The sequence below is a fragment of the Pholcus phalangioides genome, unplaced genomic scaffold (genome assembly GCF_987345545.1).
Source record: "Pholcus phalangioides strain wild (caught in Gottingen) unplaced genomic scaffold, Ppha-v1.0 ptg000024l_1, whole genome shotgun sequence".
In the NCBI taxonomy this organism is placed as follows: domain Eukaryota; kingdom Metazoa; phylum Arthropoda; class Arachnida; order Araneae; family Pholcidae; genus Pholcus; species Pholcus phalangioides.
The window spans coordinates 2,294,187-2,320,951 of record NW_028301616.1 but is presented as its reverse complement, the minus strand read 5'-3'; the positions used below and the strand labels follow the sequence as shown (position 1 = coordinate 2,320,951).

Below are 26,765 nucleotides of genomic sequence, written 5' to 3'. Positions count from 1 at the left end.
AATGATTAAAATTGAACTTCAATCATGCAATTTATTATTTTCGTTGTCATGATACTGAAAATCAAATTTAACGATCATATATTGTAATATTACTTACGGAATCAATTTTTTTTTTAAACACTTTTACCAATTATACATCTAGTTAAGAAAATATCAACCATTATTTACTCTTAACTAGCAATGCATCATAAGATTTACTACTTATTCCCTTATTTTCCCCCTTTAGATGTTCTTTGTCCCTTTCGGTAGCTACAGAACTTGTCTGGGTACATCCTTGATTTCGTGAACTTGTGTGATTCATACTCGCATTCACTTTATTGCAGTAGGGTTATATTTTCAGTTTAGTGTTTTCCTCATCCTTGAAATTCACCGATATAACCTCTTTCACAGAAAGGGATATACACCATACAATAAAAATATAATCAGTAAATTTTTAATTTGTACAAAAAATTCTAATTAATTTAATTTTTTTTAATTAGTTTGTTATGCTCAGATTTACAGATATTCAGCTGATACCTCAGCATTATTCAGCCAAACTGAATATTCGGCAAAAGGGCCGAATACCGAATAGTGGCCGAATATTTGTCCCATCTCTAGTAAAAATTCACATTAATAGTAGAGAAAACACAGAAGAGAACTTTTTTTTACTTTCTTTTCTCAAAATTTTTCCCAAGATAATTCTGCAACATAGATCACAATTTTTGATATACTATATTTTGGAGATCTCCAGCTTCCTAGTATCTTTATATCCTAGTTCAGCCAGAGAGAGTGGGGAAACAATATTAGATAAATTTAGATCCTTGACCACATTACAAGTGCACTGTGACTCTTTGTAAACCATGACCTGGTCTCATACGGAATCTGGGGCATGAGTCAGGCCAACTAGGATTTTTGTGAGGGTGGAAGGGGCACAGAAGATTCATAGGTGCCAACTCCCAAACTTAAAAAATCTGTAGTTTGTAACGTGACAAAACATTTTGCTACCAAAAAAAAAAACATCATACAAATAAAAGGGGGGAAATTAGGGATTTTTTGGGCTGACCGTATGACTTTGAAAATTTTTTACTTCTCAGGACATTCCTGTAATTTAGGTCCCCGACTCTTTTTTATATAAAAATTTTCCTGTTTCTTCACAAATTTTCAATGAAGCCTACTTAGGTTTTTATTCTTCAATGAAATCAAGCTGATTATTATGACTATGAATATTCATCTGATATATCTGTCATGCTAGATGGTTTTTTTTGTGGAACTTGTTTTAATCCACGGTGATTTGTAATACAGTGCCTCGTTTAAAATTTTTTTTTTCATGATTTTAGCAATAATGAGGAACATTTGCTCAGTTTTGGTATTCATATTTGGCAGCAATTGGTAATTTTTCATACTTTTCTCAAGAAAACATGCCACTTTACGATTGCAAGGGCTGAGGGGTTTTCTTTGGGAATTTTTCATTTTTCGCAAAGCAAAATTTGAGGATTTTTAGGAATTTTTCTATAAAGATGTGAAAAATCAGAACAATCTGGTTTTCAACGAGAAGATTTTGATAAGGCTGAAAAATCTGAGAGGTTTTCTGGGTAAATCAGAAGCATGGTAAAATTTGATAATTCTATAATAGTGTTTTTGTTCCCTTAAAAAATTTCCATCCGGGGCAGTTGCCTTTATTCCCCCCCCCCCCCCCACTCTGGTAACAGCTCTAGTATGAGTGATAGTTCCTTCAGGACTTCACGGATATGTATTCATTCAGCCAGCGAGCTAAACTGTTATTAATGTACGCAATAGGACATTTTGTACAAGCATCTGTAGCTTCATTCCCTTAATTTCCACAATAAAATACAAATAACTGAAATACTGTCTCTTTACATAACTGAAATACTGTACATTTAACCAAGAATAAGAGGCTTTTTTACTGTCTCAAGGCAAAATTTGGTAGCTTGTTTTGATTTTATATTGCCTGTAGAGCTGTGAAGAAATCTGTCAAAATCATGACACAAGAGAAACCCTCAGTTCTTTAAGAGTGGTTTGAAATGCTTTGAATTTATTATCAAATTGCTGAATTGAGATTACTGAAGAAAGTGTAATGGCAGAGTAAAGAATATGTGAAATGAACTTTTATGCTTAACCCCTCTGCGCACATCTCAGTACGTGGTTCACGTACACAGGCAGCAGTTCCCATTTACAGATCACCGTACGTTGCATATCCTGCTCCACTCTCTCGGTTGAGATTTTTTTTCTGCTGCGCCATCGTGCCTCCTGAATATCTATGGTTAGCCTTAACCTCTTAGAAGATGAGTCACCATAATCATTCCCTTCGACTAAATTTTTGTTTTAAATTCCTGAACTGGCTTGAAGGCTAAAATAAAAGACTAAATTTTATTTGCAGTGATATTTTACCATAATATAATAAACACATAGATAGATTTTCGAAAAACAGAGTTGGATTTGGATCGGAATTTCAAGTAGAGATGTTGATTGGAGAAGAGTAATTAATAGTCCTCTGCCCGATATAATCACAGAAGGAACCGATGTAAAAAGGCAAATAAAAAGGCTTTTTGTTAATTTTTCTATGATGTCAATTGTAACAAAAAAAACCTTGAAAAACGAGCTTAACTCACATAAATAAAAAAAAAGTGCAAATGCAGTGGAAAAAAAATTCACATTGGAAAACACAAAAGATTGACTTATTGAGCTAATAATAATTGATAATTAATACCAATAGCAATAAAATATTTCAATAGAATTGTAGCAAATATTAAACTTCAAGAGAGCGAGAGCATAAAAATTGAATACCAGTCAAAAGCTCCTTTATTGGAACTAGTCAAAACACCAGGTATAATTCTGGGAGATATCCTCTGAATAACGGGATGAGTTCTTGTCTCAGACATGGAATCGACACTACCAGACATTGTTTAAAATGCAACCTATAAGATGAAAGGAAGCTCACATAAAACATAACTACTTCCAAAAAACATCATACGTACTATCCAGGTATTTCAGAAAATTCTAATCATTATCAGAGGCGCTGAAATGAAGAAAACAGTGGGAGGGCTGAAAGTTGCTCTGGTTGTCCTGTATATACAGGACTCAAGAGCATATGCAGGAGAGGGAAGGTGCATTATATTGTTTTCTCGGAAATTATTGGGGGGATCAGCCAACACCTCCTATAGAACAAGGCCTCCGCACGAAGCTCGTGACGTTAGTGAAGAAGGCCATTTCACCTATTGCCATTGGATACAGCAGGCTGATGCATGCGGTATCTTTACCTTTTTTTTGCAGTATATCCATTGGCAACAGGAGAAATGGACTTCTTCATTGACGTCACAAGCTTCGTGCGGAGGCCTTGTTCTATAGGCGGTGTTGGCTCAGCCCACTTATAAAATTTGTTGAGGGGGCTCAAACAGCCTCAGCCCCTAGGTTCCAGTGCCTATGATCATCATGAATTTGCACAAATAAATTGCGATAAAACAGAAAAAAAATCAGAGATTATTTTTATTAAGACAACAAAATAAAGATTTTTTTTTAATATCAGACAGAATTTGCAAATGGGTTTTTTTTTTAGAATTATGGCAAAAAAATAACGGGGGTTGAGAAATACCAGAGGAAGAGTTTATAGTTTTGCCGTCTTGGGCTATAAAAATTTTGCTTCTTTCCTCACATCCTAGTCAAATTTCCTTCACCATTCCTTCTTTAAATTTACTGCCCTGATCCATGCAAAGTTTGTTCTCTCGTAGATGCTTTTCTCAAACAAGTGTGTTGCTGTTCCCGAGGGCATTTACAAGCTTAATCCTAAAAAAAAAAAAAAAGACTCATAACTACTATCCTAGTAACACAAGCAGGAGAAATTCACTACAAATGCTTCAACTAAATGAGCAAATATTTAACTCGGTTTAAAATGCATAAGGAAAAGCTTATGTGTCTCAATTTTGGTTGGAGTAGATAGTGTATATATGTCTAAGATAATGCAGATATGGTGCTTGTGTCATAAAAAGTACTACAATTGACGCTCGTTATAACGACCCCAAGTTATAATGACCATTCCTAGCACTATGTCAGTGGTTCTCAACCTTTCAAATTCTGCGACCTAGTTGATTTCTTTGTTTGTGACTGGAAAGACCAGTCATACACACGACTAATTGGAAATAAATGGGTAAAAATGAACCGGTGAACCACCTGTGATCCAGCAGTTGATGCACTGCTCTTGGTCACTTTTTGTTCATTCCCATGCTCTCAATCTATAGGTCACGTTTTGAGTTACTCCAATGCTCATACACACTCTAGGTCATGTTTTTAGGTTCCTCCATTGCTCACGCACTTGCTCCGAGTCACTTTTTTTGTTCATTCCCATGATCTAACACTCTCTAGGTCACTTTTTTTGGTTCCTCACTCTGGTCCCTATTTTGTCCACTCACATGCTTACAAATTCTCTATAGGTCACTCGTTTGATCACATTCACTGATCTAGGCAGAGCTTTGGTTTTACCCCTCCCCGTAAACATGTCACTAGACATTATCATTGATGAGTTTTTAAATGTGTGTAGTGAACATGAAATTTCCATTTATATATCTTAAACATACATCAATTGCACAATAAGGAAACTCAGTGATCAATTACAAGACACCGGGGAAAAATCTCTTCATGGTCTGTGTTAATGTCTAAGAAATTAACTTCTTCTCCGCCCACCATCATTTCAGTTGAACACCTGAAAAAAAAACGAAAATAAACAAACCACATCAGCTTTCCACAAGCTCCTTTTAAATTCTACCGACTTCCTAACACAATCTGGCTTCACTCAGCCCCGATCGACTTGTGCATCACGTAAACGCGTATGTGATTCGTCTGAAATAACATGACGTCATTTGTTTTACATAAACATTAATAAAAGCAGAATGTAAGTTAAATTAATAACTTCTGCAGACATATGTGATTTTTAAAAGATTTTTTTCTCAGATAACTTCTTTGTTTTAATAACAATTTTTTTGTAGAGTATTACTTTCCATGTGTTTGGCAACACCACACTTCTTTTGATAATGGTTGTCATAGGTCTTTGTGCAGTATTTCATCTGATCTCGTAATCAGGAAAGTTTTAAATCTTCCTAGCTAGTTGTGATATAGGTTTTTAATTTAAGCAAGCTAATTAGTGTCCGTCGATCTTTAAATAGTACTTGTAGTGATTAAAACAGAAGCAGTTCGATTTATATTGAGAGAAACAAACCCCCCCTGTAGAAAAAAAAATGAGTTTCTTCTCGAAGTTGTTTGGTCCCTCTAAAAGTGGGGCCAAAGCGCCAACAGCTGCGGAAGCCATCCAAAGATTGAGGGAAGTCGAAGACATGTTAATGAAAAAGCAAGAGTTCCTAGAAAGAAAGGTCGAGCAAGAAATAGTCACTGCGAAGAAGAATGGAACGAAAAACAAGAGAGGTTATTTTCAATCTTTCATTCTTTCTTGTATATATTATATATGTGCAGTAACTTTCATTCCATAACTAATTCATTGCAAGTGATTTCAAACTCTCACAAGCTAGTGTATGGTGGACACATTCGCTATGAATTCCCGAAAATTAATTTCTTGCGAGTTAAATAGGCCAGGTACGCTGGCCAATTTCAAATATGTAGAAAACTTTTAGTCGCCAAGTTTTAGTCGACTACACCAAAACAGTTATGTGTCACAAACACATAGCTGGGAATTTAAAGAAACATTGCACTAAATCTCGTTATCATAAGGTCTTTCATGTGCTTAGGGCCCCAGGCCTTGCACAAGTGCAGTGCCATCTTAATGCATGGGTCAACCCTGGTGCCTCAAGAGAAGAGGGGCCTCACTAAAATGATATACAGTTGAAATTTTTTAGGAGTGTACATGTAAATTTGTCTGATCGGCCTCAGAAAAATCACGACCCGGTTGCCCACGATGCTCTTAAGACGGTCCTGCATGAGTGGGCCCATGCATTAACATTCTTAGTAACATTCATCTTGCATGTAAAACATTGAAGAAACAATAGAAACATCTTCAAGATAAAACTGTGAGGCATGTCAGTGTCTTCAGAATTACTGTGCACGTATAAGCAGTTTTTTATTGAATTTTTTTAATATTAATTTAGGGTGAGGGAGTCTGCATATACAAGGGTCAGTTTTTGAGGGGGAAAGTAACCCTCACTTTACCAAATTGTACAGTCACATAACCTCTGCACGACTAGCTTGAGGATCTGCAACATCATTGGATTATTTAGATGCCGTCACTAATCAGTAGAGTAATTTTGTAGTTATAGATGCATTATTAATCAGTGGAGTGGTTTTTGTAGCTATGCTCAAACCCCACAGAACTGATGTTAAAATAAAAAAAAATCAATATTTCATTGGCTTTCTATACTCAGTGGACTAACATTAATTTTACAGCCTTTAGATCATTGTTTTTCAAAATGGGCGATATTGTCCCTGGAGGGTGATAGAATGGTCCAGGGGGGAGGGGGGTATTGCAAGCTTTGTATATAGTATACAAGCTCCTATGGGTTGGCTTGAAATGGGGGGTGATGAGAAAAATTTTTTTTTGAAGAAAAGGGTGATATATATAGAACGCGCGCGAGAGGTTTGGAGAAACTGTGCTTTAAATCAACGATTTGTGTTAACATACATTCATAACATACTCAGTGATGTAATCAGCAACATTACATGAATGAGCATTTTGAAGATTATAATAAAGTTCATACCTTTTGGGTTGTTGTGCTGTGTTCCAGACTTCTTTGAAGCAGACGTTACATCCACTACTGTGGTGGGTATCTTCAGTGTAGTTTTTGACAAGTGAGGAGACAAAATGACCTCCTTGGATGAGCATTATCGACTGATGTTTTTTAGGGTTTAAGCTACGGTCACATTTTTTGCAAAATGTGAAAGAAAATCTTAGAATGCAAAAGAAGTAGTAGTCACTTTCGCAAAAATTTATACAGGAGGTACGAAATGAGTAGACATCCAACCATCAATCATTAGCTTTGCAGCATTTTACTAAAGCTTTTCTCCCATTTTTGCTTTTTGCTAAAGAAATTTTTTATCTGGTTTAAACCCTGACCCTTTTGCTGGAGATATGGAAGGATCGGTCTTGTTGATGGGATGTGGCAGCTCTTGATTGGATGGGTGGGAATCTGAGTTTTCAGATGTGAATGGTGGGGCGGGGGTTAGAATTCGGAAGAGTTGATTTTCTGACCGTCCTGATCTTGGTATTTCGGATTGCCTGGTGCTACATCTTGCTGAACTGCAGCCTTTCTTCCATCCTGTTGAAATTGTCTTTATGCTTAACGATTTCTATAACTGTGCGGTTTAGTCAGAAGTAGAAATGCGTTTCTGAAGAGAGGATCTCTGTCTTGGAAGAGAATCTGTTGCTCAACATGCCTTCCTCAACAGTCATGACATCCACTTCCAAGACACTTTTTTCAGAAATACATTGCTCCCAGTTAAACCGTGGAGCTATAGAGATCATTACGCACAAAGATGATTTCAACAGGAAGGAAGAAAGGCTGCACTTGAGCAAGATATGGCACCAAACAATCCGAAATACTAAGATCAGGACGTTAGAAAATCAACTCTTCTTAATTTTGGCCCTCCATTCACACTTAAAGGCTTCGATTCCCACCCACCCAATCGGAAGCCGCCACGTCCCATCGGCATCTCACTTGCTCCATGTCACAATGACGAGGTTAATGCTTCCTGATCTCCAGCAAAAGTATCAGTAGATAACAGCCATCCAAACAGGCTGTTTCATCTTCTATCTTGTCGAAAACCACACTGAAGATGTCCACTACAGTAAAAGGGAATGTCTACTTCAAAGAAGCCTGAAACACATCATATCAGCCCAAAAGGTATGAACTTTATTATAAACTGTGAAAGCCTGCCTTCTTTTTCGAAGATTATTTAAGGAATTTATGGATTGAATGGATAAGTTCCGAAGGTGAAGAAACATCAAAAGGCGGTGCCTTAAAGAAACCCGTCATTGGCCTAGTGTGCCAGTGGCTTCACGGGTTTAAAAGGCTTACATCCCAGAAGGGAAAGAGCCTAGGTCATGTCTGGTCTGACAGTGGTTTCACAGGATGTGAATATTATTCCCACCAAGTCATCAAATATTTAAAAATTATTGCATCACAACGTGATGGATGGAACTGAAGATAACATGAAAATATACGAATTTCCCCCTAAAATGCATCAAATTTTGGGGGGGGGGGGGTAGGCTTACACGCAGGTTTTCAATTTTTTTTACTGGTTTATTTTAAATTTGTTTTGGTGGTCCTGAAATGAGGGGGGTCGGCTTACAAAAGAGTATATATACGGTACCCAATGAGCTTTTTCTAAGATTGATAGCAATATAATATGGGGGGGGGGGATTTTACTTAGATCTACCCATATTTCCCTTTTGATATTTCTGTTATAAACTCTACTTATCTTCACATCTTGAAATTCACTAAATCATTGTACATTAGATATATCTTTTTTGACATTTGCATATTTGTTTAAATTTGACAGCTGCTCTTCAAGCTCTGAAAAGAAAGAAGCGCTTCGAAAAACAGTTGGGACAGATAGATGGAACTCTCACGACCATTGAATACCAGCGTGAAGCCCTGGAAAATGCCAATACAAATACAGAGGTTTTAAAAGTAATGGGCTATGCCGCAGAAGCATTAAAAGGTGCTCATGATCACATGTAAGTTTCAACTATTTTAATTTTTCTTGACTGTATGTATAGAACGATTGAGTTTGCAGAGTTTTATTTGCTGAATAAAACTCTGGAACACCCAAAACAGAATGTATCGAAATCTGTGACGTACGTTACATAACAATCGGTGCTACCACAGAAAAATCTTGAAAAATTTTAACCCTAGATAACTAAACATTTGTCTAATAGACTACCTAATAGATTGGTTACTGAGTAACACTGATTTAAGTTTAGTTATCTAGGGTTAAGAAATGGGTAGAAAATGCTATTACAGGGATTTTTACAGCAGAACATTTCCAGTCAGCCGAGGGCTTATTGCAGAACAATGCAAAACAATGTTTTTCTGAAAGGAAGTGCCTTGAAATCACATGAAGGTGTTAGAAATATAAAGAGTGGATCAATTGAAAACTGAACGGAGCCACAGAATGAAATGACACATAGTTTATTTCAAATGTAATCTCCACAGCTACACAAGCACTCACAGACCTACCAACTGCCCATATTTAGGCAGGAGACTCCAGATTTGTTAAAAATTTTCCGGTTTTTGGCAGAAAATAAGATTTTATGTGAATTTTCACATTGTCGTGACATAAATGACTGCCGTCGTCATTCGGGAAAACACCCATGGACAGCCATGGTCATTTCCATCGAGCAGCTGTAAAAAAAGTCTTGGTGACCGCTTTTAAGCAACTGACAAAGACGTGACTTTGTTTATGTAGCGTTTATCTGCAATCATTTATCAGGGGCATGGCCTTGGTTATCAAAATTCATGTATAATCGTTATTGTATTCCATTAACAGAGGTGTGGTAAACACAAGTTTTTTGTCAGCAGCTTTGTATTTTGAACTTTTTTAACTGTTTCCTCCGATTAAATATGTCTTCAGAAAGAAATTAAAACTTTAAGAGCTATATATAAAGCTTTTAAGAGTTCATATACCCAAGATTATCAATCACTGATAGCATCCATGAAAAGAAACACTTATGTTTTATGAACAGTATATAGATGTGATTTCTCTATTCTGCATGGAAAGACTGACATGGAATTATATTCTGCTCAGGGACAATGCAGAACTTGCCTTGGCGGGGAAGGAATGGAACTTTTTCTTAATTGATTAAAAAAAATTTCAAAAAAAAGTTTGTTAATTCTTTTTTTTGATTGAGTCTGTGAGTTCCGGGTGGGGGGAAGGGCCTCGGGAGAATCTCCGGATCTCTGGATTCCAAAGTTGGCACTTCTGCACTCATCCCACTATTTCTCCAAGCAGTGAATACCCTGCTCATAGAGGTCCTTTGCCTGAGATCGGGACCAGTTTCAATCATTGTCCATTAACGCTGTCCAAGTAAAAATGGCAACTTTTCAATGCCCTTTTCAACAGAATGAAAATGTGAAAGTCGCACATGGCGATGGATCCAGTTATATGGGGAAGTGTGTCCACTTCACCATTTAAACTTCGCCAACTTTTCTGTATAAGAGCAGCCGTATGTAGCTGCACGTTGCCGTGCAGAAAAACCACTACAGAAGACTACGGGCCAGGCGATTTGGTCTTTATTGCTGCATGATAAACGCACACCCACACTTGGCTTTATTTTATATATATGCTTTATATAGAAAGCATTGGCAAAGTTTTGGTGTACTGTGTTAGGGCACCCACCGTATTGCCCGGATCTATCGCCGTGACTTTCACATTTTTGATCCACTAAAATGGGAATTGAAGGGTTGTCGTTTTCGGACAGCTAAGTCATTGGGCAAAGTTTGGAACTGGTTCTGATCCCAACCAAATGACTTAATTTGCCGCTTAGTGAAACAGTGGGACGAGTGTTAGTGTAGCTTTGGAGATCACATTTGAAATGAACTATGTGTCATTACTACACTACTTATGTATCAAAACTGTTCTGTGGCTCCTGTTCCATTTTTGTTTGATCCATCCTAATTAGGATGCTAGTTGAAGTACCTGTTAAATTGGGACAAATCTCGGAATTCATTATTAAAAACTGGGATATAACACAGAATCCATTAATAAAATCTAGGGCAAAACCGGGAAACTTTCAAAACCTCATTTGGTGGTCATACAGAATTGTCAACCTACAATGTGATAGAAAAAATATCACGCTACACAGCAGCGTGGCAAAATTAGTAAAACATCAGGATTGATTGGGTTGTGAATGTTAGAAGTTCTGTATATACATGATTGAAAAATGTATACCATTAGGGGAGAGGGGGGTTAAAAATAATGATAAATGAATAAAATGAAATAAATAAATCAAGAGCACGCCATTTATTATACATAGTATTTTTTGAAGCTCTAGGATGGACCAAATGGGTCCCTAAGAGCTGCATAGTGTATGTTTTGTCTTTTGTTCTTTTGTCTTTATTTTGTATTTATGTGTGCTTTTTTGCAATTAAAAAAAAAAAAACATGGTTGAAGAGCACATACCATGGGAGAGGTTATATTACATTCTTTTCTCATAAATTACTGTTTGGGAGAATTAAAGTACTTTGTCCAAAAAATAAATCCAACTTTTTATATCATTAGTTATTTTGTTCATCGTATCAGCATTCATATTCGGAATTTCATTCTGGAGTTCTTTTTCACAGCTGTTGCTTCAGCATTCACGCTTCTCTGACTTTGAAATCATTTTTATTTTTACAACAATGAAAATCTGAGCTTTCTCCGGTGGAATTTTTCTTTTGCCAGAGACATTCAGAAATAATTATAAATTTCTAATTATATTAGAAGGAATTTTATGGATTTTGCTTCAAGATGATTGTGTCATGCCAAAGGTTTCAGACATAGTTTTTATTTCATTATTTTTTTCTCCCTCTGGCTTTGAAAAAATATTATTAAGAAGTGAAAACTACATGTATTTGAGTATTAAATTTCAATTTAGCTTCTAAGTATTTATACTAGTAAGGTGTTACCAGATGTCCCAGCTATTTTTTTAATCATCACAAAGAACAATGAATGACAGTTTGATCTTCCTGCTATTCATAAATAGATAATCATTTGGCAGAACTCTGATATTCAGTAAGAATTGACTTAGATAGTCCTGTTCCATTGTTTCCATGTCTAGTCACTGTATAAGCTAATAATGTAACAGTATCATGGTTGTTGAATATCATATCAGTGTCGTATCATTTGCTGAGTAGTTTAGAAAGTTATTTATTTTTTTCATCATTTTTTTCTAGGGACGTTGATAAAGTTCATGATCTCATGGATGATGTGCAGGAGCAACAGGATTTAGCAAATGAGATATCGGAAGCTATATCCAATCCTGTGGGTTTTGACAGAGATTTCGATGAGGTAGAACTTTTGGGAAATTTTAATTTTATTAAAATGTTACTGATTATATCAAAACATAGACGTGTTTTTGTATAATAGAACCTTTAATATCTGAAACAAAAGTTGACTGAAACTGTTTCAGATGAGAAAAAATTTGGATATGAGAATTATATCTCTGTGGGTCTAAAATTTCTAAAATAATAGGTTTTGAAGCGGGGTTGAGTTTTTGACATCAAAAATCTGTGTTTGACTTGACAAGCATCAAAAACTGGTTTAAACTGTCAAAAACTGGTTTAAACCATCAAAAACCTAAATACCATATATACTCGTGTATAAGCCGACCCCAAAAAATCTGTGCATTTCAGAATAAAAAATTATTATATTTTCATGCAAAATGAATAGCTTACGGAAATTTACAATAGAAAATGATTCAAACTTTTTAATACGTTTCTTTTAAGTCTCCAAGCTCATGGTAATCCATCAGATCATCATAGGGGGGTGTGGCATCTTCGTTTTTATCCTCATCTGGGCTGTCATCCCCATTGTCACTTTCAAAGAGGATATTATCTGTAGTTCCGTCCATCGCATTGCTGATGCAACACTTTTTGAAATATGATGATAATTTTGGTGGAAACTGAATTCCACGCCTCATGTACCCATTGCCACAAGGCCAATGTCAGGTTTCTTCAAGTCACCAATTTTTGTAGTTTCTGTATCATCGGAACTGATCCATTTGATCTAAAAATTCCTCAAATAGTCTTTGAGAGGCTTGTTGATAACGTTGATGTGACATCAACAGGCCTAAAGGCTGTACAATCAACGTTAGCCACCACCAACCAATGATGTTTTTGATTTCTTTGCCTCGGTTTGACATTATCAGTTCTGTGGGCTTTGAACATATCCCATAGGATGACAGGAGCTCAGGGTGTATAAATTTTCAGTTTTAAAGAGTATTTTCAACCAAAGAGCAGAGCTGACAGGACTTGATACCCAAAGCATTTGTTTTACACATTTACAATTTTGAATTTTTCAGCATAAGAGTCTAGAACATATAAAATATAATTTTGCGATTCATTTTATCTAAGCTACTTATTACCTGTGTTCAATTTGCTAAGCATCAGAGTTAGGTTTTAGACTTCAGAAAGTAAATCAGTATTAAAACTGTCAGAAACTTATGAATATTGTCATAGTTTTTGTTAACCTGACAGATATGCTAAATAACAAAACACTTGACCTTTATGTAGATTAAAAGGTTTATATTTCAAATTATAATTACTCAAAAATAAATCTATTTGATATTTTAAATTTTCTGATTTGCCCAAAATTTTATTCCATATAAAAATTCTCATGCAGCATCTGTTAATACACTAATTAAACTCATTTATTTTCACCTAAAAATTTCTTAGAGCTCCGGGTGTATAAATTCAGTTTTAAAGAGTATTTTCAACCAAAGAGCAGAGCTGACAGGACTTGATACCCAAAGCATTTGTTTTACACATTTAAATATATCTTCAATTGGAAAACCATTGCATTATAAATGCTAGTAAATAAACCTTCTCATAGTTGCAAAAATAAGAATAACTAAGTTTGACTAAGGATAAGTAACAGGAGTTTCTTAAGCATCATGCACAAGCTAGCATTGCCAAATTAAATGACATTTTAGTCCTACAGTTTAATATTTTGATCACTAGATATATTTCAATGTTATGCACAATAAGAGTATCGTTTAAGTATCTCTTAGTGATTATCTAGATCAGTGTTTCCCAAAGTGGGCAATATCACCCCTGGTTTGCGATGGAATGGTCCGGGGGCGATAGAAGGTACAAACTTCAACATAGGATTCTGTGGGTTCACTGGAGTTGGGAGGCGATGAGAGGAAAAAATTTTCTAATAAAAGGGGCGATGGAACAAAAAGTTTGAGGAAACTGATCTAGATAATTTAATAATAAATCAACATTAAATATATATGATGTAATGAACTTTTTTAGAAACTTGTTGTAAAAAGAGTAAAGCAGATGGTTTATATCAAAGCACATATATAAGCAGTTGAAAAAATTTTGGAAGATTTTTCTCTGATTCAAGATGGTTCTTGAATCAGAGAATGTCCAATCATTCCATAGTTTTCCCTTCAGTGTTTATGCTATGCTTTATTCGAATTGTATATTTTATAAGAAAAAAAACATTTTGTGCAAAATAATTCTGTAGAGAGTAGAAAATTATTTTACAGTCACATTCAATATTTATTCTTTGTATAACAGTCACTTTAAACATTACATGCAATTAACGTATGTATTTCCAATGGGAATTTTTATACTGAAAAGCAATATTTGAGGTTTTTGACATGACAGTTTAAACCGTCAAAAACTGCCATGTGTCAAAAACCTGCCAACCCTGCTTTAAAGATATTTAAGGGCTTAAAACTAGAAGTTTGCTTGTTTTATTCATAAAAATTAGCATGAAGCTAATGAAAGGAGTTCACAAATTATTTATACTATTTCTTTGGTCATCTATTAGATGCAGAATAGCCTACAGAATATTTGGTTTATATTTTGACCAAATATCAGTTTTATTAAAAATCATCACAATTATAAATAAAATTCGTGTTTTTAATTGAAATAAGGTTTTTGTAAATGTTAAGTGATTGGAAATAAATTTTAATTATGTGATTTATCATTTGAATATTAAAAAAATTGATACTTGAACAATTTTTATTTACATGATATTGACAATCAAATTTAACGATGATATATAATAAATGATTTTGAAGAATCAATTTTTTTTTTCAACACTAAAATTTGAAATTTTACATCTAATTGAGAAAATATCAACCATTTATTTACTCTGAACTAGTAAATCAGGAAATTTACGACTCGTTTTCTTGTTTTTCCTTTTTAAGTGTTCTTTGTCCCTTTTGTTTTTTTTCAGTAGCTTAATACAATGATACCTCAGCTAACAAAAATAATTTATTAGCTTATCTATAGGTTTCTATAGAAAATAGCTTAATTCATTCTAGGAACTGCTTAAAATTTCAAAGTAACTTTAATAAAGTACTAAGAAGCATTATAAAATGAAATAGAAATTGACGGAAGGCTGAGATAAACAACTTTACAAATGAATAAAGGATAATTTAAATGTTTAAATGAAGATAGGAAAGCTGGATGTCTTTTAAATTTTGCACTATGCAGTCAGGTTCACGAGCCATAGTGAAAAAAAAAAGTGTGTGAAGCAGTGTGCTATGCAATATATTCAGCTCATTTCTCTCTCATACACATGCAAATGAAAAATATAAGTTCCTAGAATGTCCAGACTGTCCAGTTTGGTATTAAGAATTACCATATGCAGTGAAACCATTCAAGTCCAAGACTTTTTAATGTGTTTTCTGTTATCTTGATCATTATTTTACATGAAATGGCTCAGAGTCTTTCTGAAAGAGAAAAGTCTCTAGAAAGAGATCCCAAGATAGAAAATATTAATCTAGCTTGTGTGAGTTAATCGTTGGATTTATTTTGATTGGCACAGAAATTCAGCTCTCAATTTGCCTTTTTTTATGAGAGCTGATGCATTCATATAAACTAAAATGTCTGTTAGCTGCATCCACATTTGCTAGCTGAGACAGAAAAATGTAAAAATATCTATTAGCTGAAAAATTAGTAAGCCTAGGCATTCGTTAGCCTAGATATGCTGTATCTTGTCTAGATACATATTTCAGTAGTGAACTTTATGTCTACTTTTACCTTATTGCAGTAGAATTCTATTTCATTTTCATGTTTTCCCTATTATAGATAGAGATGTAAATTCTAGAGAATAATCTTTGGGAGAACATTCTCTGGAAGGAATATTATAGAAAATAACTTGAGAATATCTTATATATTCTCGATCAGAATATTTAACAGAAGGACTACTATTAGGAATTACTGGAGAATGTTCTTATATTCAAAATCTGTGCTCAGATGGCAAAATGTCACTTTTCCCGAAAAGTTGAGTTGCTCACACCACAGTGTCTTGTTCTTTGAAATTTTGGAAGGTGCAAATTTTAATCTTTCTCTTTTAGTTAATGAGGAAATAACAGAGGCAAATTGTAATAAGTCAAAAAGCCAACAGTATCGCATGTTGACAAAATATTATTTACAAATTTGCCATCAGGAAATTTTAAAAGTGACAACATTTTTCCATCTGAGCACAGGACTATTATAAATATCTTGAGAATAATCCTTATTATTCTCCAGTTATTTAAAAATATATAATATTCTTATCGAAAATAGTAATTCTCAAGTTTCCAGAGAATATTTTCAAGAATATTTATAACATGTGTTATAATAAATAATCTCTATTAATAATTTGAGAATAATTCTTATCATTTTTGATAATATTCTCCAGTAATTTATAATAATAGTCCTTCCAGAGAATATTCTGTCCCCATCTCCCTCCCTGTTAAGAAGATGAGGAATATTGACATTTATAGCCCACAATATTAAACTTTAAAAGCGGGAAAATGAAACCAACATGGCTGAATTTCACAACTTGCAAAAAAATATGAATGATACAGAATTTAAGTGTATATACATTGAACAAAACAGCAGGTCTGTATATTCTTAGAATGAAGGTGATTATAATAGTTTCCTTTATCAATAAACTTTGGTTTAATTTTTTTTTTTTGTTTTGAACTAGTTTCTGAAAATGTATCTAATTTTTAAATAATTTATCAAGGTTTTAATCATAAAGTTCCTAAAGTCTTCATAACCAAACTTTTAAAACCTCTCATCATGACCGAGAGAATATTCTCAAACTAAAAGTTATCACTATGAGATGGTTATACCAAAAATTGTTGTTTTTTTTTTAATGTTTCAGGCAATGAGAATATATTTCATAATATAAATAAAATTAGTAATTTTTTTCATTTAAAAGAAAAATGAATATTCTAGATTATTCTCCAATTTTTACATCCAGGAGAATATTCTCACCTCACATCTCTAATTCTAGAAATTCACCCTGCCGTAACCTCTTTTACAGAAGGGATATATATACACACCACAATAAAATATAATCAGAAAATTTTTAATTTACATGAAAAATTCTGATTAATATGCCTATAATTTTTTAAAAATTAGTTTGATGTATATTAATATTTGGCTAAATACCTAAGCAACATTTGACTGAGCCAAATAGTCAGCAAAGAAACCGAATATTCATCCCATCTCTAGTTTTAATGTAGGAATAAAAAAAATTTTCACTCAAGAAACATACATTATAAATTACTCTAGTTTGTCTTAAGTGAGAAATATTTTTTTAAATTTTTTAACCTCCCATATCTCAGGAACAACCAAAATCTTTTTTCTTTTGTGTGCAAGTTACACAGATATCCCCCTGGTGTTTTAAAAATCAAAATTATACTTGATATTTAATTTATGTGAAATATTTGGCAGATGAAATTTGTTAAATATTCATATGTGAAATATTTGGCAGATGAAATTTGTTAAATATTCATATGTGAAATATTTGGCAGATGAAATTTGTTAAATATTCATATGTGAAATATTTGGCAGATGAAATTTGTTAAATATTCATATGTGAAATATTTGGCAGATGAAATTTGTTAAATATTCATATGTGAAATATTTGGCAGATGAAATTTGTTAAATATTCATATGTGAAATATTTAAAGAATGGTTCCACCATTAATTTACCTGCAGTTCAATTATTTAAAAAAAATTGTGTTGATTTCTTAAGGGGATTAGTTATAGCAATCTTCTCTCTTCGTAATTTCACTGATGTATAGAAGACCCAGTGTTATCCACTCAGTTTCTTTCTGCATTTATTTATGCAATAATGTTGAATGAGGCTTACTCATGGAAATGCATTTGGTGAAGATTTATTGTGTTTTTTTTCAGTCTTGTATCCATAACCTCAGGGTGTAGTGGGTGCATGTGGTGATACAGAATTTTATGAATGCTTTTTTAATTTCATTGTGCGACTTAAATCATTTTTCTCACACTTATTACTTTTTTTTTAAGGATGAGCTTGCAAAAGAACTGGAAGCATTGGAGCAAGAAGAACTTGACAAAGTGTTGCTGGATGTTGGTCCTACTGCTGATGAACTGCCTAGTCCTCCAAGTGCTGAACCTGCTCGTCCATGTATGTTTTTTTTTGCGTCTAAATTGTTTTTTTTTAATGTGATTTTTGCTACAGCACTATTTAACAAATTTTTTTTTTTCTTTGTTCCTGGATAGAAGTTATTTTTGTGTTTGCTTGGCATGGATAATTATGAATCATTTGATCATTTTTGTCGCACCACGGTCATTTTCTGCACACGAGGGCTAATTAGACCGGGACCTACAATTTATTGCCGATTCCGAACGGCAGGCTTGTTTTTTTTATACTCATCGAGAGGTTGGTGCGCTAACCCCTCGATGGGGGACTCCCTGCGGTAGCAATTTTTTCCTGCGGTCAAGTCGCCGTTTTTTGTTGTATCCCTGTGTCAGGAAAATTTTCTGACAAGGACGAACCGGGTATCGAACTCGCGATACCTCTAAACATCCTTTGGTACTTTAGGCGAGCATCTTATCGACCGGGCTACCGCGCCCGATAATTATGAAAATATTGATTATTCACCTCAAACTTCATTTTTGTGGTACAGTGATCGCTATTTGTGAATTTGGTGAATTTGCCATTTACCATTGGTGGATAGGGTGACTGGATATCGGCAACAAAACTTTTTGTTCCCAAAAAAAGTCCCACGTGTAGGCATTTCAAAGAATATAAAATTAGGTTTAAAATAAAGTTTCAAATTTAAAAAAAAACTTCTTTTGATGGAAATTTTTTCAATCTTTATTCCCATATACACTTCATCTCCATGTTTTAGCCCCCAAAAATAAAATCCATGATATTTTTTATGTGTTTTCCCTGATATAGATGTTCTAAGTTGAGAATTCCTTGGTAAAGGTGTTGTTTTGAGTAAGCACCCTTTTCGCTTTCTTTGAATTTGTAAAGAGGAGCAGGGGGATGTAATTTACCACTTGGAGAGACATTGGGCATTCCATTTTTGTATAGATAATTATGTTTTTCCATAAGTTGAAGATAGTTTTTGATCCTGTGATTACCTAGGTACCCATTAAGCATGCAAACAAAGATTTGCAAGCCTCTTATTTCAGTCTTTGAGTTTTTTTTGGGAAGTTCCTTTAATTCCAAATTTTTCACTGTAATCCTAGAAAACCATTCTTCTGATCTCTCTGCCACAGAAAATATAGGGAACATACTATAGGTGTTTTTAATATGGCTGATTTCTCATCTAGGACCGACAAACTAATGTGAGCAGTGTTTATGTATAATGGTTACATTCTTGCTTTTAAGTGATCAGTCATACAATACAATACAAATACAATGCCACAACAGGCAAAAAGGCCCATCGAGGTAGCTGAGAAAAAGATGCCCATAAAAATATGGATGTCATATATTTCACAAATACAGCAACCCAATTAAAAATGCAATTAATGAAAATTATAAACAATATATATACACATGATAAAATATTATATAATGGCCATAAAGAATACTTATGGTTCGATCAAGTCCTCGTGTGCAGAAAATGACCGTGGTGCGACAAAAACGATCAAATGATCAGGTCAACATCAGAACTGTACAAATTATTCATATTTAAACAGTGAACCCCTCTTATGTCACCAGTCAGTCCTGATGGCCAAAAAGTAAAGTAGTACTGTAAAATTAAATATTTACGTGAGATTAGTAGTGTGTTTGTATTTGTTTTTCTCTTTTAATTTAACATTGCATTATACAGTGCAGAGTAATGGAAAGGCTGTGACTGCAATTATACTGTTGGATATATATCTACTGTTTTGGTCAGCTATTTTTTGTTTGGTGTAGCTTTGATCTTGGTAGTGGGAGGGAAATTTATTTTTTTAATTGATTTGGTGAGAATTGGCTGTATGTCCTGCTTTAGTTTCAATGAAATATTGCCACCCCTAGGTATACATGATTTGTGAGATCAATAACTGGTAATTCTAGGGAAAAACTGCCATTTATCACATATTTTTGTGATTCTTCCTTAGAACTCGTATAATCCTGCTTTTATGTATGTTAATGTATGTGTTAATGTATTTTTGTCCTGTAAAAAATTTGAGTTCAAAAGTAAGGTTTAAACATAGAATTATTATTTTCCATCCTTTTTAGTCATAAGTAATTTGAAATGAAGTTGGTTATCCAGGAACAAAGATCATGTTACATAGTGTAATAGAAAAAATCCATACTACAGTGTTTTTATCGTTTAAGTAAAGAATGAGTTTCATAGCTTGTATCATCAGTGAAGATTTTTTCTAACTTACCTAGATCCCATGTTGTTATAAAACTTTGTTCCTTACAGAGTGAAAGTATAGTATGAAGATAATTTTTACATGTGCTTTTTCAATATTTTGGTTGAAGTCAGGGATTTCACAATGTAGTTACATGTATATTTAGTGGGCTTATGAAATTTCACGTTTTTGATATATTTCTAAAAATGCCATACAGCTTTAAGGGTCTACTGCTACCACCATCTTCAGGGAAAACAAACTTTCTTATAGAAAGACAAACTTGCTCTTATTTTATTTTACTTTATCTGGCTATATGTTTTAATTTCATCCAATTGTGGTGCTATTCTATCTATAACAGACTATTTCTTTCACTAATCTAGGAAACTTGAGCAGATTTTTTTTTATATTTCCGTTGAAGAGAACCTTTGATAAGCCCAAAACAGCTTTATGGTGTATTTGTAGCTATTGAACTTCACATCTATCACTTCTGCACTCACTCAAAAAAAGTGATCTTGATATACATGCTAAATTTTTTCATCTGCATATTTTTATCAGGATGAATTCCTGAATATATATATATATATATATATATTCACTGCCGTCGATACTCGCATTGAAAACCAAATGACATATTCAGCGTCTAACCAGTTTTTAGCTCTTTTTCTTTTACTCCTTTTCCAAGAAATCATAAAACTGAGTTCCACCTAAAACATTCTTCGTAACAGACAATATCAAAACTCCCAATAGATAATATTTTCATCCCTATTGGATGTTGACAATATCCACATTTTTTTTCACCATGAAACGAATGAAAGACTTGTTTTGGAAATGCCATTAAAATGATAAGCTGGCCGTCATGAATTGGAGAAGCTTGAAAAATGAATTATAAATTCCTGCAGAAACCAACAGATGTAGTTGATATGCTATTTTATGCAGCTGCAATCCAGGGTCGCTGTGGTGGTCGAGTGGTCATAGTGACAGACTCGCATTGTGAGGATCCGGGTTTGAACCCCATCGGCACCACAGTGGTAGTAGGCTGAAGTTGGTTTTTTTTTTTGGTTCCTATTTTCAAGGAGCAAATGCGAGCCAATCTCTTCATTAAAAGGTCTCGCCACAGAGCAGCAGGCCTGCAACGTTACATATATTCAATCATTACACTTCACTCAGATTGAAATATAGATGACAGCACTGAAATATCAGACAACACTATAGCTACACACTCAGACTATTAGGTGCACTCACTTTGTTCCAGACTCTGCCACGAAGCTGGGCTGGAAGAGATCTCGACAACAGGATAAGTCAGGTGGCATAGCCCCTGGCGTTCATTCATTCAGCTGCAATCCAGGCAAAAAAGGTGTTTCCTTAGTTCAGTGATGACTTATTTGTCTCTCCTCTAAAGTTTGAAAAAATGACATACACCATTGTTCTGCCTAATGCTTCATTTCATTAAAATTTATCTATTTACAAATGCAGAAAAAAAAAATTTTAATTCTGCAAGAAAATCACAAGAGCAAGTTTAAAATATATTACATATTGAGCTTTTTTTAGCTCTGAAAATTTCATCTGCCATTTTTTTCTCACTGTACAGCACGAGCCAAACAACCTGCAGAAGAGGAAGATGCATTCAAAGAACTTGAAATGTGGGCTCAGTAATGGCTTGTAAATATGGTTAGTCATGTTTTTTCTTTGATTTTAAAAATAGTTCTTATATGAACTGGAAAGTTTTATTTGTGTGTGTGATTACTTGTGAGTATATACTTGGGCTGTTCTGAAAGTTGCAGACGAGCATCAGTGTGATTGTTATCAGAAATGAAGATAGCCTGTAGCATGCTTAAATTTATGTGAGTAAGGCCAATCTGCTATTTCCCCCCCCCCCCTGCTATAAAATGTTTACCTGCATTATGAACTAGGGACTAAAAATACTAAACGATGTAAGTGGCGAAGAAATTCAAACACTATTTTACTCATTAAAGTGTCAAATGAGTAATGCTTTGTGATATGGTTGACATGAAAATTGTCTGGTAATCCTCAAGTAGTTCAAAAGAGCGTGTAAATGGGCTGCTAGTGAAAACAGTTACTTACACTTACTGGCACTTTCCACTTTTAGTCTTCAGTTAAAGTGTAGCAGATTAGATGTTGGCAAAAACCAATGCCAGTCACAGCCATGACATTATTTAGTGGTGATTTACAACCATCTGTCTTGACTTGAATGATGAATGATTTATGTCCTCTATACCACAGCCATCTCTGTCTTAGACATGAACCATAACAGAATAGGGATACTATATTGAAGTGGGAGGGGGGGGGGTAATATTTGATATTTCTAGGCATTTCTTCAACACTTGTATCTGCTTTATAGACACATTTCAGAGAATTTTTTTTTATCATAATGGTTATATATAGAAAAAGAAGTAATTTAAGTTTTCCACATTTTCAGAGATTTGTTTATTTCGAGCCAATTGATATTCATCAGAAGAGGGTGACATTACAAGGTCCCAGTGACCTTGTAATATCACCTTGGAAAGTCAAGTAAAATGCAAAATATTTGGCAAAATTCTGGGTAGTATGCAAATTTTTGATAAAAGTCAGGGAAAGAGTTCTATGAAAGGAAGGGGGACCCAAAAAAACATTCAAAATTTGGAAGGTTGGGGGTCTTAAGTAGTAATTTTTTTTCCTTTCCATCCGGTATCCAGATAGCTAGGGTTATCTGAAGGGTGGGATTGCATCTGTTCTTTTTCTTTGCAAAGGCTTTCTTTTAACTGCAAAAAAAACTATCTCAACATAGAGGGGGGAAGAAGTTTTGAAACCTCCTTTTTTGCATACACCAGTGGCTTCACTAATATTTTATCAGCACTAAACCATAGCATCAATATCCAGAGGGTTGTTTTTAACTCTGGGGGCTGGATATGATAGGTGGCTATTGCTCAAGAACCTCAAGCTGATGTATTTATGTTGTGAACCATGTCTTTTGAAAACATGTTTTACGAGCCAGAGTTGTACACCTATTTTCAAGGTGAAACTTTAAAAAAGTTTTAGTTTAATGATTTGCTTTCTTCACCGTAAACACACCATCATTCTACTTGGATTATTTCATCTTATTAAAAACATGTTGCAAATTCAAATTCTAAAGTGAGGATTACACTTTAAAAGTTTTATAAAAGCTCTATAATATAAAACTTGAAAAATGCAACCAATAAACATATTGGTTATATTAGTGGGAATGTAACCAATAGGCTTGCTTTTTGTTTTTTTCAAGTTTTGTAGAAGATTTTTATCACATTTTTACAGTGTAATTCTGGCATTTTGAGGTAGTTAAGGACATTTTGTGTCAACATGTGAGGTTTATCTAGAGGAGCAACTGCTGACAGTGGCATAGCTCACAACTGGCAGGTGCTAGCAGCCATCCATATTTAGGATGAGTGCTAACCTGCTTCAATTCATTCCATAGCCATAATACCAAAGTTTAAGGTGCTTGTGTATTATCTGTGCCAAGTTTGTGTTTTTTGATGTAGAAAGAAAAAATTCAAGCTCACCACACATGTTCATAAGACAACGGCTAACCTCTCTGTTAATATAGTTGTCTCACAAAAGGGGTTGCTGCAATTCACATCACTGCTGGTACCATTACTATCAGTTTATCCTGGCATTGGCGTGTGTAAAGGGGTATACACCCCCAGCTGAGATTATAGTGTTATTTTGCAAGAAAACGCGTAAACCCCTCCCCTCAGAATTTTTTTTTTAACCCCACCCTGAGGATATCATGCGTACACCTATGGGCATGGGCAATACATAACTTCCAAATTTAAAACTCTGTGACATAAGGGAAATCTGCGTTCTTTAGTAAATGATGCAGTATTGTATTATGATGATTATACATTTTGCTTCTTCCGAGTTATGTCCTTGGTCCAGAAATTATAATGTAACAACCTGACAATTCGTCCAGCACGAGATAAAAATGTCTTGCAAAGGATGAACCATTTGAAGCACTTCAATTTCCAAACACGAAGGGAAATTCTTTCACCCATGTTTGCTTTTTGACTAGTATGGGCCACCTATCTACTGACAAACGCCGCCACAATAGCGTATCAAATGTCTAGTTTTTGTTCTAATTTCTGAATTTTAGTCTAACAACCTGAAAGAAGCATCATATAGCGTAGTTGTATAGTAGCCATTACATTTGAATGAAATTTGCCTTATTAATTTAATATCATTCTGAGAGATATTTTTCATTTTTTTTTCTTTCATGTAGTACTCGGAGGAGAGAGCTATATCATTTCCATAGACGTGTGATTTAGAACTCTGCAATGTACAGTGTCTTACCTTTTTTTTCCAAGCAACACAGCTATTATTTCAACGCCAGCAGAATGTTGAACTTAAGTTTAGATATCTGAGCCAAGCATATATGAAAACGTATAATGTGTGTATATACAACAAACAAACAAAATAATCTCAAAAACTGAATTGAAGCCTGTATTGGAAATTCTGTGAAATTATTACAGCCTCATAAAAAATTTGCTTAGCGTTTGTGAGTCCTGCCTGTTTATTTTTAGTATGGGAAAGTTTTGTTTTTCCTTTTGCTCTGTAGTTTGAAGTTACTTTTTTTATTTTCAAATGAAATTTTATATTCATGTGATGATGCATACATAAAATCATTATACATTTTTTTATTCTTGTTTTGCAATTTTTTTTCCAAAACTGCAGCTTTAATTGAGCAACTTTCTCACGTACACAAACTATCAAACTGTTATCAAGCATTAACACATTGTAGGCGAGTCAGTTCTATGCAGAACAATAAAAGATGGCTCATTACTTGGCCCCACATTTTGGCAATTTTGACAAAGTTATTTTTTCCCTACTATTTTTCTTTTTCTTGTCAAAACAAAATATTCTGCCCTTTAATTGTAATTAGTTGATTTGTTCTGTAAGTTGAAATGTATTTTTCCCCTATAAGAATTCTGCACAAATATCTTGTTTTTCTGCCTGCAATGTGTTAATGAACTTTTATTTCTGGAAGCATATAATGTACATTAAGTATAATTTGTTTTTGCTCATTATGTGAACTAACGAGTGTAACTGCAAGGGAAGGAAAGAAAGTTGGTACTTGAAATTTCAGTATTTATATTTGAGTTTGGTGCTTTTCCTGAAATGCTTTGCTGGGTTTATTTTAATTCGTGGTAAAACTAAAACAATTATTAGCGCTATCAGAAACACAGGAGTGTTACTTCAATTTTTCTGGAATTTACTATTATAAATTTCTTCCCATTGAAAATTTTCTCAAATTTCTGAAATTACTATGAGTTTGTATTTTAATCTATAGAAAATTCACAGACACGTATTTATATTTAAGGTATCTTCATTCTGGAATTATTGTAAAATTTTTAGTTTTTTTTTTTTTTTTCGTAGTACCAATTCTAGTACAAAATATTCATTACTTGCAGTGTTAATTTTGAGTTTTGGAAAGTTTCTAAATTTTCTCAAATATGCTTTTGCAAAAAGAAATAATTATAAAAATAAAATTCCTATTACTCTGAATAGTGATTAAATGCCTCATAGACATTGTGTATAAACACAATATTGATATATTTGTCTAAAATAATGATTATTTGCACTTCATGCTTTCTGAGATCTATCAAAAATCTATAGTTCAATTTTAGTCAATAGATTTTCAAAGAACTTGATTGCTCATTCAAATCATCAACAGTTTAATGATCAATATTCATTCTGCTTTAGTCATAGAAATTAATGATGCAATCAAGGGCTGCCTAAAGAAATTCATGATTTCAAGTCATTCAAAATTTTAGCAATTGTGATCCATTCCTTCCATTTTGATTCCGTGTCCTTAGATTGGATTTTCAATTCTATCTTGGCTTGAAAAAAAAACTAGAAGAATGAATGCATTAGTTAGATGAAACCTTATTTTTATATACATGTAGCCAGTGAGATAACATGTCCTAATATTTTGCTAACATTTCGGTGACAGTCTGTTTTGTTGTTTTGTTTCACTTATGAGAAAGGCTGAACACGTTTGTGTATATTGCAAATATCTATTTTTAATTGTATAAATTTGCATCAATTTTTAGTTTGTGCAAAATATGTGCTTTTTTTAATATGTTATATAAGGGGGATAAACTATTTCGGGATAAGACTTTGATCGAGGAACTTATTAATACATTTTTTTATGCGAATCCTTTGCCCTGGTTATTTTGAATGTGAAATAAATCTATTATACATTGAGATGAATTTAGTATGTTGTTATTATGGTGTGGTGGGGCCAGTAGTGCAATGGATAAAAATACCAGCAGCTTTCTAAAGGATCTACAGTAAACCATACCTGTGTTCTAGTTCAAGAGAAATTTAGCCTTATGTTTGCAATACATCGCTGAAATTGGCATTCGTCAAAATAGGCATCTGGAATTAGTGGTTACAGATTTTGATGGCAAATTGATTTTACAGAAAAAATCCTATAAGTTGACAGCAATTCCATAAGTATATCTGGATTTA

The 26,765-nt window shown here is 33.9% G+C and overlaps 2 protein-coding genes across 4 annotated transcripts in view; one reads left to right on the top strand and one right to left on the bottom strand.

Moving 5' to 3' along the window:
• Positions 1–4,776, bottom strand: part of LOC149068571 (WD repeat-containing protein 11-like) — a 52,081-nt gene extending 47,305 nt beyond the window's left edge. The window contains exons 1-2 of one of the 3 annotated variants that reach the window (XM_089250382.1): positions 4,569–4,776; positions 2,785–2,915 (exon numbers count right to left, since the gene is read on the bottom strand). In XM_089250382.1, coding sequence (XP_089106508.1) covers positions 2,785–2,900 — 116 coding nt within the window. In that variant the 5' untranslated portion in view covers positions 2,901–2,915; positions 4,569–4,776. Of the gene's footprint in view, positions 1–2,784; positions 2,916–3,589; positions 3,609–4,568 lie in introns of those variants that run through there. The other 2 variants (XM_089250383.1, XM_089250384.1) reach the window with 2 other exon arrangements.
• Positions 4,777–4,974: 198 nt separating this feature from the next.
• On the top strand, positions 4,975–24,788 carry shrb (charged multivesicular body protein shrub). Its single transcript, XM_089250479.1, has 6 exons — positions 4,975–5,409; positions 8,494–8,671; positions 11,868–11,982; positions 17,973–18,093; positions 21,853–21,932; positions 24,514–24,788. Exons 1-5 carry the CDS (start codon positions 5,226–5,228, stop codon positions 21,915–21,917), a joined length of 663 nt encoding a protein of 220 aa, XP_089106605.1. The 5' UTR covers positions 4,975–5,225; the 3' UTR covers positions 21,918–21,932; positions 24,514–24,788.
• The last annotated feature ends 1,977 nt before the right edge of the window (positions 24,789–26,765 follow it).